Source organism: Numida meleagris, chromosome 3, assembly GCF_002078875.1.
Source record: "Numida meleagris isolate 19003 breed g44 Domestic line chromosome 3, NumMel1.0, whole genome shotgun sequence".
NCBI classification, from domain to species: Eukaryota; Metazoa; Chordata; class Aves; order Galliformes; family Numididae; genus Numida; species Numida meleagris.
Genome location: NC_034411.1, coordinates 46,531,477 through 46,547,241, shown reverse-complemented (window position 1 = coordinate 46,547,241; position 15,765 = coordinate 46,531,477). Strand labels below are relative to the sequence as shown.

At 37.1% G+C, this 15,765-nt stretch overlaps 1 protein-coding gene across 8 annotated transcripts in view; it reads right to left on the bottom strand.

Moving 5' to 3' along the window:
* Window positions 1-15,765, bottom strand: part of UTRN (utrophin) — a 354,351-nt gene that overhangs the window by 72,059 nt on the left and 266,527 nt on the right. For 7 of the 8 annotated variants that reach the window (XM_021391928.1, XM_021391929.1, XM_021391927.1 and 4 more), the window contains 3 exons: window positions 4,711-4,979; window positions 2,186-2,332; window positions 815-893 (listed from right to left, as the gene is read on the bottom strand). In XM_021391928.1, the coding sequence (XP_021247603.1) occupies window positions 815-893; window positions 2,186-2,332; window positions 4,711-4,979 (495 nt within the window). Of the gene's footprint in view, window positions 1-814; window positions 894-2,185; window positions 2,333-4,710; window positions 4,980-10,117; window positions 10,230-15,765 lie in introns of those variants that run through there. The other variant, XM_021391934.1, reaches the window with a different exon arrangement.

Here is a 15,765-nt window from a genome sequence, read left to right as displayed (position 1 = left end):
AAGCTGCTCATTTTTATGTTAGTTTCTTGCAACTCTCGCAACAATTTTATAATACAAGCCCTCAGTTAAAAAACAGAGAGCTACTTGGATTAACATTTATACCATTAACTCTGATGATGGTAGATAGGCTAGAAGGTCAGAAAACTATTGAGGATCTCGACATTGCAACATATCTACCTGTAATAAATATATCAGACCAGAGAATATGGGAGCAAAGCATCTGTTTTTGCCTTCTTTCAGCAACACTGGGTGATTCTAGGCTTCCATTTCTGATTATTATTTTTTTTTTTAATAGAAGATTCACAGATATCTGTCTCAAGAGGAAGTGATTCATGTTTGCATTTTGCATCCCTTTATTTGAACTTCTAGGAATTTATGATATGAAGCATCTAATAGCGCAAAATCCAAGCAGCTCTTCCCTTGTGTCATCCCAGCAAGTGTGGAACCAAAGCCAAGGACAGAGGTAGCAGGGGATGATCAGATGTAGTTACGAACACAAAGACTCTGCAGCAGCCACAGGTCAGACCTTGTAGCAAACAGAGGACAGTGAAGAAAGCAAAGAAAGATGCAGTCATAACTCAGCAAGATGCTGCAGCAACCCCCAAGGAAAGCACACCAGTGAGTATGTCAGCAGAGCTATGAAGATGAAACACCCCTGGAAATAAACAGAGTGGTAGATAACAAGGTGGAAGAGGAATTTCCTGTGCCTCAGGTCAGAGGGAAGCCTGAAGGGCAGTCAGTAATGGGCAGACAGTTTTTGAGAGTCTCCTGTGCAAAAACATATTAAACATATCAATTAATTCAAAGAACTTACTGGACAGAAAGTGCTGTGATGCAGGTCCAAAATCACGGTGTGCCTCTTGCAGCTGTTTAAGGCGATCCTCTACAGACACCTAAGCATAAGCACATACACGTGAGGGCTGTGACAATAAAAACACTGGTATGCATTCATTTTTAGTTAAATAAGTTTAAGATGCTGTCATGCAATAGCACTTACTTGCTACGCAGATATTCAAGGCTACATTACTTTTTTTAATTTTATATTTATTTAATGAAAGTCCCTTTCAAAGATTGCAGTCTTCTTTTATGAGTACTGCAGATCAGTAATATCAGAATCAGAATATCAGATCAGAAGTATACTCATGGTAGCTATAGCTGACCACTGATGTTTTGGACCTCCTCTTAGCCCTTCTGTTGTCTGTATTTCTGTAGACAGCAGGACTCTGTTTGGCTGTATTGATCTCACAATGCCTTTCTAACACAGAACCATTTTGGCTGATGACTCCCCCCAAGTTTACTAACTGAAACTGCACTAGCACATCCAACAGCTGTTCAGTTGCTTAGTTAAATCAGGCTTAGGGAGAAAAAAAGAAAATATTTCCATTGACGAATTATATTAGGAAAGGGAGTGCCTTCTCCATCCCTCTCTCAATTCTTTCAGATACTTCATATTGCCCTTAGGAGCCAGGTAAATAAACAAATAGCAGAAGACTGATAATAATTATTTACTACCAAGAAAAAAATATTAAAATCAGCAAGCACAAAGATTGCTAAATGAAATTTAAGTGATGTAAGAAAATTCATTAAACTATTCAGTGCAAAACTGCACAAGTTTGAATTGTAATCAGGCATACCGATTTACATTTCTCAGACCATTTAATCACCAATAATCATAACTAAGCAATATGAATCTCTCACAGCATATTCTCGTTTTATAATGCCAGATTTGGTATAGCTCACGTCTTGTCATAGCTCTACTAATACTTAAGTTCTTTTAAGCGAAATTCCCTGCAAAAAACTTAACAGTCAAAACCAAACAAAGCAGCTTTTTCATGACCTGCAAGCACAACATAAATATTCACACACTTTCAGTAATAATGATTTATGCAGTAAAAAGGCTGCTATGACATGTTAAAAACTACATAATAATAGTTCTCACTAGCCTCCAGAGATTACTGCAGTCTCTTGAGTGAGTAAACTACTGAGACTGTCTGAAAGGAAAAGCTGTTGGTCAAGCCACAGAAGGAAAGGGAACTCCCCTTGTTGCTTTTGTATCACTTAACTAACATCTTAAAGACAGAAATAACAAAGAAATGGTAATAATGCATCTTTTAAGAGAACAGAAGAGCGTGATGAGCACCCCCTATGACACCCCCAGTCCTACTGCACATATTCTGAAGAATACCTGCAAAAGCTTCCACCGCATATTGAGATCATCTAATTGACGAGACATCTTTAATGATGGATAAAGGTCAAGTGGAGACAACTGACTGGATAAATCGTTCACTGTTTTAACTTTCAAGTTGATGGGAGCGATTTCTTCTCTAAAAGCCTAAAAAAAGTAAGAGGCCAACATTTATGCTCAATGGACATCTGAGCAGCAAGAAAACTACAATAAACTGAACATGGTGCTGACTTGCCCCATACAGCATCTGACTCTAAGCAACTGTACACAATTCTAGAATACTCCAGCAAAGAAAGTTCATTAATTTCAACATTTACTACCTACTTCTTCATAGAGAAATAAAAAACAAACTGCATGAAATTTACCCAAATGCCCACATCCAAATTCCACCTCTAAAACAGAGTACTATGATTCCAATGAGGCGATCAGTGATGCCGTATGGCTTTAGAACCTTTATTTTCAAATAGAAATAGACTATGATAAAGCACAAGTTTTAGCAGTACAGTCACTGTTAAGAGCTCTTAAGAAAAAATATATTCAGGAACTATAGTTTTCCAGTATGGAGCAACTGACAAAAATTCAATTTAAAAACTATTACTGAATTAGCAAAGCATGAAGGAATGTACCTTCTAAAAAAAAAAAAAAAAAGATTACAATGCTTTACCTGATTATAACTGTAGAGTAAAACTATTACAAAAGAAGAAAAAAGGTTTATTGAATCAAATGGAACTAAATACAGCATTAAGACAAAATTGATGCAAGCTTTAGTTACAGTTGAAAAGCTGCATCAAATTTCTTTCTTGCTGTGAGTAGTTAATTGTTCAATCCTATAAATGGCTTGACTAAATATCATGAAACAAGCCAAAAACAACTGGAAAGAAAGATTCTTTGGACAATTCAATTATTAACTTCCATTGAAAACCTCTGTTATCAGGGTCAGGAACAGAAGGCAACTACTGGCAAGAAGGAATTGTTTGGATGCTGAACAGCCAGCAGGCCCCTATTACTTTAGCAGATGTTTCATTTTTTACACAGCTATGAATATCTAAAAGGCTTTTGGTTTACTTTTCTTTACAGAAAAATCCACTGAGATATGACAAATCACTTCTTAACATGAGATTAAAGAACTATTCAGCATCAGTAGCTTTGGTATCTGTATTAAAATGTAAGAGAAGGAGAAGATGCATTATTCTCCTCAAATCAGACACATTGTGGATGTACATCAGTTTTGACTGCCTTTGTTTTCAAGATTTCAGGTTCCATTAAATCTGAAAGTAGCAAAAAAATTTGGAGAAAGAGGATGCTTCTGTTGATATATACGAAATTAACACAGGGCTGCATTACTTCACGTAAGTCCACAGGCTGCTATATACACAAAGAGTATTTCTGAGTGAACATTTCACAAGCCATGTCTCTTCATTCTTCCAATACCAGCTATGGATAGAAAAGTCATGGATTGTCAAGTACATGACACCAAAGTTCTCTAACACTTTTTCAAACTCCTTCTTGAGCTTGAAAACTGAAAAGGTCTGTTTGTGAAGCAGAACCGTGGTGATACTGGCTAAGTTTGCCTTATATAGCATAGTACTGCTGCTATTATATTGATTTAAAAAAAAAAGCATACCTAATGTGTTCTTCTGGAATCCCTCCTATTCAGGCACTCACCAAAGAATCGTGCTGATTAGAGGCAGCTTTGCTGGGTAATGTTAGTTATCAGAAGGTATTCCTTCTTTCAGGTGTCCTGCATTACTGGGTCCCTACCCAACCCATGCATCTAAGCAAAGGACAGCTATTATCCATCACGAGCAGTAAAGCTTTGGGATGCTGAGCCCTGCATGAGCAGCCTGGAATCTTCACTGCAAGAATTGTTATGCCCATGAGAACATTCTACCGTAATGCTTGTTCTTCCCTTTAAAGTAATCCTTAAGAGAAGCCAAGCTGAAGTAAAAGCAAATTTCCACTCACACGAGCTAGAGTAGACAACGTACACGAAGTCTGCGAAAGCTGAGGAGCAGAAAATAAAACTATGTGTATATACACTTCTGTATGACTAAAAGAGCTCTTAATGTTTTTCTAAGAAGCTGGCTGTATGTGACTGCCAAACAGATCTGACAGCTCACTGCTAGGAAAAAAAAGGAAGGGAGCCTACTGTCACATCTGCCAGGGTAACTGACTCAGATTGCTGATACATCAGTGCTTGGGCAAAACTCCAAACATAACCATGGCCTAACTGTGGGTTAGACAGTATTTCTAGGTGCAAAATATTTAAATCCTAGTACACGATATTTTTCATTTAATGTTATTTTTCATATACTTCTGTTGCTTGCAGATCCCTCATCTTCATGCAATCACAGCTGACAGAAAGAGGCACAGTACTGGACTTTCCTTGTAACCTCAAATCTAGTCTTTAAAGAGCTGTCTAAATGAGTACATGAGTTTAAATACATAATGTATACAATATTTCACATGATGGTAGAATGGAGGAGTCTAATAGGCTAAATATTCCCCAGGAATTCCACACTTACTGTAGTTTTCTCAATGTGATCTGGCAACGAATCTATGAGCAAGTCTCCCACAGGTTTCCAGCCATTCCTCACATTTTCAGCCTCCTTCAAGTCAGCATCAAGGTCATCCATTGCACACTGCAAGTCTTTCAGTTTTTCTAATGCTTTGTCCACTTGCTTCTGCCAGATACTGGCACTGGCATTTAGGTTCTCCCATTTCTCTTTTACCTCTGATGACTGCTTACGCATAGCTTTGGCAATCCTCATGGCTTTCTCCTCAGGAGTCAACTCTGCAGAGACAAAGAAAAGCTATGCTGTTTATTTCTTCTCTTATTCATGCCCAGTTAGAGTGCCTCTGAAAAGCACACTCAGGAAGGTCCATAAGTCCGGAGTCAATTGATAACTTATTTCAGCAAGTACAGAGTAGCAGAAAGTCCATTTTTCCATGATTGAAATAAAACTCATCATCCTTAGTGACAAAATGAAGCTTTATTAAGCTGATGAAGATGATAGGAAACTATTACTGACTTCCACGTATTACAATATCTGCAAAGCAAAGACAGCTTACTGCTGGTTTGTTGAAGGCATAAGGGAGGAAATAAAAGACCATTCTTCTCTGCAGGAAACTATGTTAGGGATTTGAGGCCCATTTCATGTAGAAAGAACAAGAAAAGCACTTTGCTATTTGATCACTTACCACTATCTTCCACCCTATCCCTCAGGGTATCTCTTCTTATTTGCTAGGAAAAAAACAAAGCATACCGAGTACCAAGAGTAGTTGCAACTGAATAACCAAAGCCAAAGTGGTCACACACACACAGCCTGCAGATGTAGCCATGGGAGATGACACTGATTATTTCAGTAATTTGCTTATACTTAAATCCCAATCCCTGTTTAGCCTGTAAAACATAGGACAGCCCTCCTCATTACAGACATGCTTCAACCCTTGCTGACAATAAGCACTGAGTCAGCCAGTGGCACACCTCTTCACAACAACAGATGATTTCTGCAAACCAGGCAGCTAGTCTATCAACAAGAGAACACTTCCTCTTCCTGGGTCTTTGATTCCAACAGATCCTACCAGCCGCTGCTCAGATGAGCCTCACAGAAAAAAGTCACAGATAGATTCCTTCACTAGGACTGAGTTTTTTCAGTAATGACAAGCAAACTAAACTAGTCTTGGAGGATTCCTCCTCTACATAGCAACCTTGCGGTTTCTGTACATAGAGAAATAAGCAAGAGAAATTTGACATAAAGCAGAAGACATCAGGAAACAAAAGGAGAAAGAGATACAGCAGACTCCAGAACTAAGCCAAGTGGCCTTCCATTTACTCCTACATAAAGACCATAGAAAAGGTTAATCACATTATCTTTTGCAATTAAAATTCAAGTGCCATCTATGAATAAATTATATATATAATAATACAAAGATGAAAGCAACATTTCTGTCAGAAGACAAATGAGACATACAATTTTTAATATACTATCTTTAAAGATATTGTAACAGCTGACTAAGACTGGAGCTTTTCACCTGGGAAGAGGGGGTGATTGGGAAAGGGAGGTAGACAGGGTAAAGGAAGCATTTTGCTCTTCAAAGGCTAGGTGAACGTCAAAGTAAATGCACTGTTCTAGCTGCAAATGTTCAATTACTATGCTTCTGGTGCTGCAAAGAATGTTCCTTATCTTGCAGTATTGAAATTTATGCTATGAGACATTAATACAAAATAAATCATGACAATACATTCAATTTGTAGCTAAGAAAGGCAGATGCATTTTCTAGATATTGAAGTATCAGGAAGTTGTTTGGATCAAAACCAGAATTTCTGCCAACAAATTCCAAGTATTTATTTACGATTTTTCAATTCTTTTTTTGCCCATAGTAATCTTGATACACATGAAACTAAAAACATGCTTGTATTAGAAGAGTATTCAACAGCTGAATCCTGATGCTATCTGAGAGAAAAGCATGATGTGCACATTTTCCATTGTAATTGGTTGTACAGGGTGGGTAGGATACTACCAAACAACTAAGCTGCCCAATAGCATGAGGCAATTTGCTAAGAATTGGTCAGTTAAGAAAAAAAAGTATCACCAACAGTAACCAAAGCAGAGTGAGAGACAAGGACTAACAAGAGCAAACACCCTAGAAAAGATAGAGATAAATCTCTTGGCTGTATGTTGCAGAACACATTCTTTCAAACAACTGAGAGGCATTTGAAGAAAGAGTAGAGCTGAGAGGAATAAAACACATTTTGAGCATTCAGGCTTAGTGAGATATTGCAGTGACTTGGTGAGTGTCATAAGCAATTAGGCAAGAGCACCACTCGTGTATTTTGCTTGCTATACTGAACTTTGTTGAAAAGGGACAGAAAGTTGCAGACCCAGTGGAGGAGTCTCCTTGGTTGGCACTGTGCAACTGTGAATACAGGGGGACAGTATACCAAGAAACCAGACCAAGTAGAAGTTGCAAATATGCCAAGCTGTCATCTGCCATTTTTATCCAACATCATGTCTTGGCATCAGCTTTATCCGTTACCAGAGTCAAAACCCATCAATTCTGTATAGAAGAGTTGCATGACAGAATGCCTTAGCACTTCTAAGCTGGATGACTAGCAGGTCATTTAAAATGAACAGTTACTTCACAAGGAACATCCAGAAAGCTTTAACAAGAGTGGAAAATCTCACAAAGCTTTTGATTGGCTATAATGGTTCTGAAACAACAGATTCAACAACTGCTTCTTACTCCAGTAGAATCAATAAGAAAAAAATATATGTATAGCTACAAGCAAAAATCAAAAAGGGAACAATGGCCTGATGTTACTTGTGTGGTCAGCTACAGAAAGGCAGCTTTACTCATGACAGACCAATCACACATACTCTGGGAAGGAAAAGGATTCCAGACTGGCTGTGGTGATGTAAGTGCCCCAACAGAACCGAAAACAGAAATATTTTGGAAGACCATTCATCAAATCAGTGTCATTTTCCAACGCAATCTGCCACCTATATTATTTGAAAAATATTAATGCCTTGCAAGACTGCTTTATTTTATAAAAGTCTTCGGAGTGCTTGTAAACTTGCCCTAAAAAGACATTTACTGGAGAAATAAAGCCATACACACATTTTTATGAGCTATAAAGCCATTCAGCTTCTATTCAGTTGAGAAATACATCTTGCATGACTTCATCTTTTCTGTCATGAAAACCCAACTTATTAATGAGCACCACATTACTTAGTTCAAGCAGAAAGCACATTCTTCAAGATACTGGTTGCAAAGCACTGAATTGTAAACCTAGTCTAATAAAAAATGTTTTAACAGAAGGAATTTTCTTCTATGAGTTTTAAATTTGTTTCACCAATCTGTCATTACACACAGTGGCAGACAAACACAGTTCCTTTATGTTGTGAAAAAATTCTACATATTGCTTGCTGCTCTTTTGTCCCTACTTAATACCAAGTCTTTTGAACGATCAGCTTTTTTTCCCCCCTTTTTCTTTTGTTACTTACTACATTATCTCCACTTCAGCAGCTGCTCAGAAGCAAGGAAAGCCTATATTCCTCTGTTTATGAGAAAAGGAGGATAGTAGCTGACCTTGAGCAGGAAACAAATGCTTCTGTAGTGAAAAAAAACTTGATTTTAATGAGCATTTCTTTGTCAGAAGAGCTGTTCCATGTCTGTAGCAGAGCGTGCCTTGGAAAGAAGACTTCTAAGACTGAACAAGTCTTGAAGTACAAATTCCTTACACATGGAAGCTCTTAGTGAGGAAAGTTGCTCTTGCTTAAGAATTTGTTTTAGACCAGGTAAGCTATTCTGGCTCTGGCAGTTTTGATTCTAAACAACTCTGCTTGATCCCCATGTTACTGTCTTGAACTAGTGATCTCTTTCTGTCTTGCCAGAATTACATTAATTACTTTTGCTATACTTTTTCCTTTACTTTACCATTATGTCAAACATTCTTCTCTTCCTTGATTCAGTCAGTCTTTGCAGCAAAACAACGACGGGTAAAACTTTATTGCAATCGTTACAAACAACTTCAGAGCATGTGAACAGACAAAATGGCACACAGTCAAGTTTGTTAGCAGAAGAGCCAAGAGCACTGTTCTAGTTGTCTGATGAAGACTTTATCATCACTCCAGTGAAAGCATTCACTGGGTTTCTAACAATCTGGACCACAAGCTTAGTTCTGATGTAACAGCAAGTTCAAAGAACAATTGGCAAGTGGTTAATGTGGAAATGCAGCAATTAGTTGGACTAATAACAAGGCATGTCACATTTTCTCTTCTAGTTCAAATATCTGGAGAAGAGAAGGCTCTGGGGAGACCTCACTGTGACCTTCCAATACTTGAAGGGAGCATATAAACAGGAGGCGGAATGATTGTTTACGAAGGTGGGTAGCGATAGGACAAGGGGGAATGGTTTTAAACTAAGACAGGGGAGATTTAGGTTAGATATTAGGAGGAATTTTTTCACTCAGAGGGTGGTGACGCACTGGAACAGGTTGCCCGAGGAGGTTGTGGATGCCCCATCCCTGGAGGCATTCAAGGCATTCAAGCTGGATGTGGCTCTGAGCAGCCTGGTCTAGTGGTTGGCGACCCTGCACTCAGCAGGTGGGTTGAAACTAGATGACCTCTGAGGTCCTTCTCAACCCAGGCCATTCTATGATTCTATGATCTACTGCATATACAGTTAAAAGACATTTTTTAAAAAAATCACTCCATTTTGTCTTAGTCTATTTACATTTTATTCTATCAAAACAGAAGGTCCTTCAAACCAAACAATCAAGTAGAGTGAATGAGAAAATTCTGCAGACTAAAGGACAAATTATTGTTCACCTGCAGAAGACAGTCCCAAAACCAAAGAAAATGAACAGTCAGAGCTGCTAACTTCATATGTTAAATACTTCTGGAAAGGGACTGGATTATTTACCTCCAGATAGAGATGTAAGAACAATACTAGCAGATAGACACCTTATTAGTGATTGTTGATATTTCCCCATGGGTGCTGGCAGGAAAGAAACAAGAAGATGGATGCAACAAAGAGAAAACAACTTTCAGTTGAGAGATAATTAAGTTATCCCATTCTATCTATCCCAGGAAAACTAAAGATTACAGCAACCCTAAGAACCATGCATTTATGCAGCATAACCAGTGTCATTTATCAGTATAATCAAAACATATAATACTTCCCACTAAAAACCAGGCACCATTTTTATTAAATGCTGTGATCTAAAGCACTGTGAAAGCCTGAAGTTTGAGTTGCTGAAGGAACACAAGGCAGATATGAAAAATATTTTAGTCTGCACCTGCCACAAAACCAGAAAAATGGTAGTAGTACTGTTATAGCATCAGGAATCTATTATATCTTCTTCCAATTTCTTCTGAAGGGAGAGTACTAATAGAGAAAAGGATATCATCACCGAATCCCACTTACTCTAGGCAAGCAAAGTAGTTCTGTTTCCTTCCACAGCACTGTAACTGCAGACTACCAAGCCTTTTATTTCTTCAAAGATCAATAAAGGTTCTTTTCCTGGCCCAGCACAGGTAGCTCCTCAGCAAGGCTGCAGGAGACAGAAACACATCCTCTAACGGCATTCAAAAAAATAAAAGGCATAATTTAAAAAATAAAGAAAACAACAAAACCAAACCACACACCAAGAATAACCAAATCAAACTAAAGACAATTCAGACAGGACAACAGCTCTGACCTTTGACATCCATTTGTAATCTACACTGTGATTGCAGAGAGAGATCTCTTACAGACCAAGCTCTGATGGTATCTGTCTTTAAAACAAGGCAGCATTCTATGAACATGGCTATCACCTAGGAAGCATCCTGTATTTCAAATAAAATTGGGCCACAGCACAGCATGTAACGGTGCTTATATCCTGAGGTTAAAAATAAAAATAAAATAATAATAATTTTAAAAAAGAAATAATAAAATTAACTACTAATTAACCACTATGGCTTCAGCCTCTTTCCAGTATTCAGCTGTTAAGAATTCAGGCCTAAACTCCCCTCAGGTTTCATTTCACACCACTCAGAAAATCAAACCAATTTCCTTGAATTTTTACTAATATGACTCCAATCAGGCTACTGTTTAGATGATGCAAGACCATTTTAAAGGCTCCATTTAAGTGACCTAAACTTGAAGGATAACAGAGATCTACTTGAAAAGAAAGAGAAATATTTGATCACCATGAGATTTTCTCATGGGTAGATGCACATTTCAAATGCAGTTAGAGCATCAGCTAAAACACAGGTAACAATGTTGAAAATAGTGCAAGTAGCTTCTGGGCATGAGCCCACTGACCTCCAGTGCCCACGTGCTCTTCGTTTTTCTGAATGCTTACACTCAAGATTTCAATACTGAGCGCATCTGGGTCAGAGAAAACAAAAGCACATTCCAGCAGACAGCTATGTCACAAGTAGTTTGGAACAGAATTCCTGCCTACTCTGTACAGTAAATTGATGACTTATCTACAGTAAGGTCTTCCTTGCTAAGAGGAAAGATAATGGTAGAGAAATTACCTGAGCTTGTTCAGGAGTAGGAAGGAAAGAAGTCTGACTTTTATTTATGTCTGAAACAGGAGAATATTTTGTGTGGTTGCAAGTTTAAATAAAGTACCCGTATGTAATTCACCCATACATTTCTCTTCTAACACAGATGTGGTTTATGGGGTTTTCTATGCTTTCAATTAAAGGAACGTAACAGACAGAAAATACTTAATTATAAATGATGTTTTTATCACATGACCTAGCTTTCAAAGCTAGGAATCTGACTGCCACAACAAAATTATTACAATAATGCAGACTTCTGGAAACATTCTCTCTTGCAGTGGGAATTGCTCATCTGCTAAGATGTTAATTTGTGTTATCTACTAAAAAAATAAAAAAATTAGCTCCACTCCCTCATATTGCAGCAGTGGCATTTTAAGGATGGAATTTCAGAATACCTGTATCATTGATCTGTATAACCCTAGGGGCAGAAAATACTATTTCTTCCTTCCTTTGTGCAACCCATGGCCAGTAACCTTACTAAAAAGCCAGCTCTAACTCTGCCATAGATCTAATACTGTGAAAAAAGTTTATTATAATTCCAATTCTTATAATTCCCCAGAATTATAAGAATAATTATATAATTAGAATTATAATTATAAGAATTATAAGAATTATAATACCACAGAAAAGTGGCAACAAAGCAGAAAAGTCCAAGTATTTCTAATCTCCTTATCCCGACCACTTATAAAATTCAGCAGGCAGCCTGGTGGTTTTTATCAATCAGCTCCATTCAGATGCTGAAGCTCAAAGGCAAGGAAAGGATCAATTCTGATTTTTTTTTTTTTTGTAACATTGCCTCCCAAAGGAAATATGGAAAAACAAAATGAGAATAAAAGACAGGTGATAAAAAATGATAAGTGATAAAATGAACTTCAAAGGAAGTTTCCTGGAAGCTGAGAAATTGTGTTTGATTCTGCCAAATATCGTGTGGTACAGCTGAATGCTGACATGGCAAGTATAAGGCCAACACAAGAGAGAAGCAATCAAGGCTAGCTCATAACCTGATTTTACATTCTTGTGATAAAGCTGAAATTAACAGTTATAGATTATATCAGGTTACAAAGGAACCTATAATAAGTACTCTGTTGGGATGTAACAATGGGTGTATGTAATTTAATCTTAGTTTATCAAGTTCAAAACCAATTTTTAAAAGGTTTCTCCTAAATCTCTCACTCCTTGTCCTCACAACAATGTCTTCCCTGGCATGAAAAGATCTAGGAGGTAAAAAGAGAGAGACTGGAGAAAGCAATTCAGAATCAGCACGTAAGTGCATCAGTCAAGGTCTGCTCTCAGAGAATTCCCTGCTGTCAATCTTCTCCCAATCAAGAACCATGAACAATTTCAATTCCTACAAGCAAGCATGCAAGGACAGAAGCAACAATCCATGGAGAGCAGTACAACAGCTACTAATACATACTTTATATATATAAAATTTGAATGAGAGCAGAAGTTGCACATAAATTACAATAAGATTCACAAGCAGGTAATGAGAATCCTCTCCTAAAGGACATGATATGCTGTCAGAACTCTAATGCTCAGTAATCCAATATTCTGTTGATGAAAACATCTGTGCAAATCTCCCTGGAGAAGCCTCTGTACAAACAAGCAAATTTTCACTTGAGCATCAGAACAAGGAAAAAAAAAGTCCTGGAAACAACCTAGGCTCTCACTCTGTCACACCGAAACTGAAATCAAGGTCACTAACTGCAAATGAGCCTGTGTGTGCTGTGGTTTTTCGTGCTGTTTAAATTTAGGAGACTTTAGAATTTAAAACTTTGGTTAATTGAAACTATCTTCGTCATTTCTATTTCAAAAATACCCCTCTCAGATATTGTTGACTACTTCATGCTGAGGTAGAATTACTTTTTTATCTGACAGCCCAAGCGCAAATTAGGTGAAGTCAGACAATTAATATAAAGACTGAATTAGATTGTGATTCAGTTTCCTTTTGTAGTGTGCATTTGTAAAGGAATAGAGAAAGCTTCAAAGATGACACCTGAGAAGAAAAGATATGATAGAGTTTATTTTTAAATATTATGAATATCTGCAAAAGATGTTCTCGCAAGGTATTTTTTTTCAATTACATTTTGATTGTATTATGCATTTCAAGGGGATATGAAAAGGTTACTCAGATTATCTTAATTTATTATAATGTACAAGAGCATCTGAACTGATGCCGCAGCAGACTCACATGGCAAGACTTTATCACTACTGTGAAAACCTGCAGAACGAGACTGAATAATCCTGGGATAACTAGTCCAGTGTATCCTGAATTCTTACACAATGACCAACAAGTCATTTGCATTGTCCTTTCCTTTGTGTAACTTGAGGGACTAGATATTTTATGACCTCTATGGATTAACTAACCCAGCACCTCAATGCTTCTGTCTTTAGGTTAAAAAAGAAAGATAAATTCAAGAAATAGTAAGCTACCAATTAATGCTATTATAATTTCCCCCCAAAATTACTGTTTTTGCTATTTATAGTATAGCTTACAATCCAGAACTATGCTCTTCACCTTTAGCAATGTTAAGTGTACTTCACTGATGTTAATGAGCAAACTTTAATGTACTGCAGAGAACACAATGACTGAGAGGCTGACAGAAAATAAAACATTAAACATTTTAAAAGCAAACAAGCCTGCACTCAAATCCCTCACTAAAAATCATCTCAGAAGAAATACTGCACATGTCTGGATGCGTTCAAGTTCAGTGGAGAAGCTTTCTGGAGACTGGTGATATAATTTGTCAGGAAAAAAAAAAAAAGTACTACACTCAGTCCTGGGTGAAATTTAACACCTTTTGATCAGAGATGAACAGATGAGAGCAGAAGATTCAAAGATACATTTTGGCCTGAAAGTCTATTAATCTACAGAAACACTGCTCTGAATGTGGTTTCTGTGTCCAGGAGCTGGGAAAGAAGGAGTCAAGCTGAGAATAGGAAAGGGGAAAGGAAAGGTCTTCTTTTAATGTTTGTCTATTTCCACTACTGACTAATTAAATATTTAAGTGGCTATAAATGGTTTATTTTTACCAAGTCTGTTTTAGCCATAGCAGTAGCTTTTAATGGATTGATCTCAATCTTGACCCACAAGCTTTCTCACCTGTGTTCTCCCTGTTTTCTGCCCTCACCCAGTTGAGGCGTGGGAGTGAGTGAGCAGTGGGGTGGATACTAAGCTGGTAGCCAAGACTGGCCTACTATACACTCAAAAAAAGAACACGTGTGGAATTACTGAGCTTGAGGAAGGACAAGGAAAGTAAGTTCAAACCACACCTATGAAACTTCTCAACCTGAGTATTTGATTTCAGATATGATGTGTAGACAACAGACACACACATAATTTGCAGACCATCTGCTTGGTTGGTCATTACTGTTATGCAGTTTACCACAGCCATCAACTTCCCTGCTATTCTGTTATCACTGCCATCTGTAGCTCACAGGAGCCTAAAGTAATAATAACAGTAATAGTTTTAAAATGACTTTAAATGATGCATATCATCTGAAGTTTGCTTTTGTACTTTTGTTCAGCACTGATTAGACCACTGATATCAGCCTGTGCTAGAGAAAGAACATTTGACATTGGTAACGTATAGTGCATTGGCATCATTTCTGCTAGGTAATTCAATGGCTTTTGAGACCGAAGTCTGTGATCTCAAACTTTCTCAACAGAATGAGCAAATATAAAGTGAGCTTTTCCTGTTTTTCAACTCTGAAGTTTATTGTGGTTTAAAACAAATAAAACATTAGAGATGCAATATATCAAACAAGATTGTGAGTAAACTTAGCAGGACAAGTAGAATGCTTTCAAGAGTCAGGATTTCAAAAACCATGAGTAGGTCACAGCACAGAAGCTAACTTAAATCTCAGGAAAAATGGCTTTAATCACCAATATTCAAACTTTAGCACAAAGCTGAATTAGGGAATAGGAAATCACATGAAATTTTGCACAGAAGTTACACTACTGATGAAAGAAAGATTAGTTGTTTCCAATGAACAAACCTGAAAAGTTTGCTGTGGAGATTCAATGACTTATTGGAAGAAAACTCAACTCCTGACAGAAGCTACAAAGCCATAGCAATAGAAGTAGCTATACTTTTGTAAATTATACAGAAGAATAAATTATTCACATCTTACTGCAACTGATATTTTTGTAAATGACTAATAGCTTTTTCCAAGATGAATTCTTAAGTAAGAAAAAGAAATAAGATTTTATTATAAAGTAGCTTACATCTGAAAAACATTTCTGACTTAATTATACTTTGATTGTAACATATTTTCTCTATAATTACAGAGGTACTTTGTACATTTTTCATAATTTGGGGATTATGGGCCTAATAGGGAAAAACTATTACCTTCTTGATGGTCTCTGATAGAGACAAATATCTTGACAAATATTAAGTAAATATCATTTCTAGGAGAGTTGTGTTTCGTTCCTTAGCAATAATTCATCAAAAGATTTGAATCTTTATGACTCTGTAACGATTGCCTTCCTAAACCTAAAGCTAACTTGTTTTACTTCTG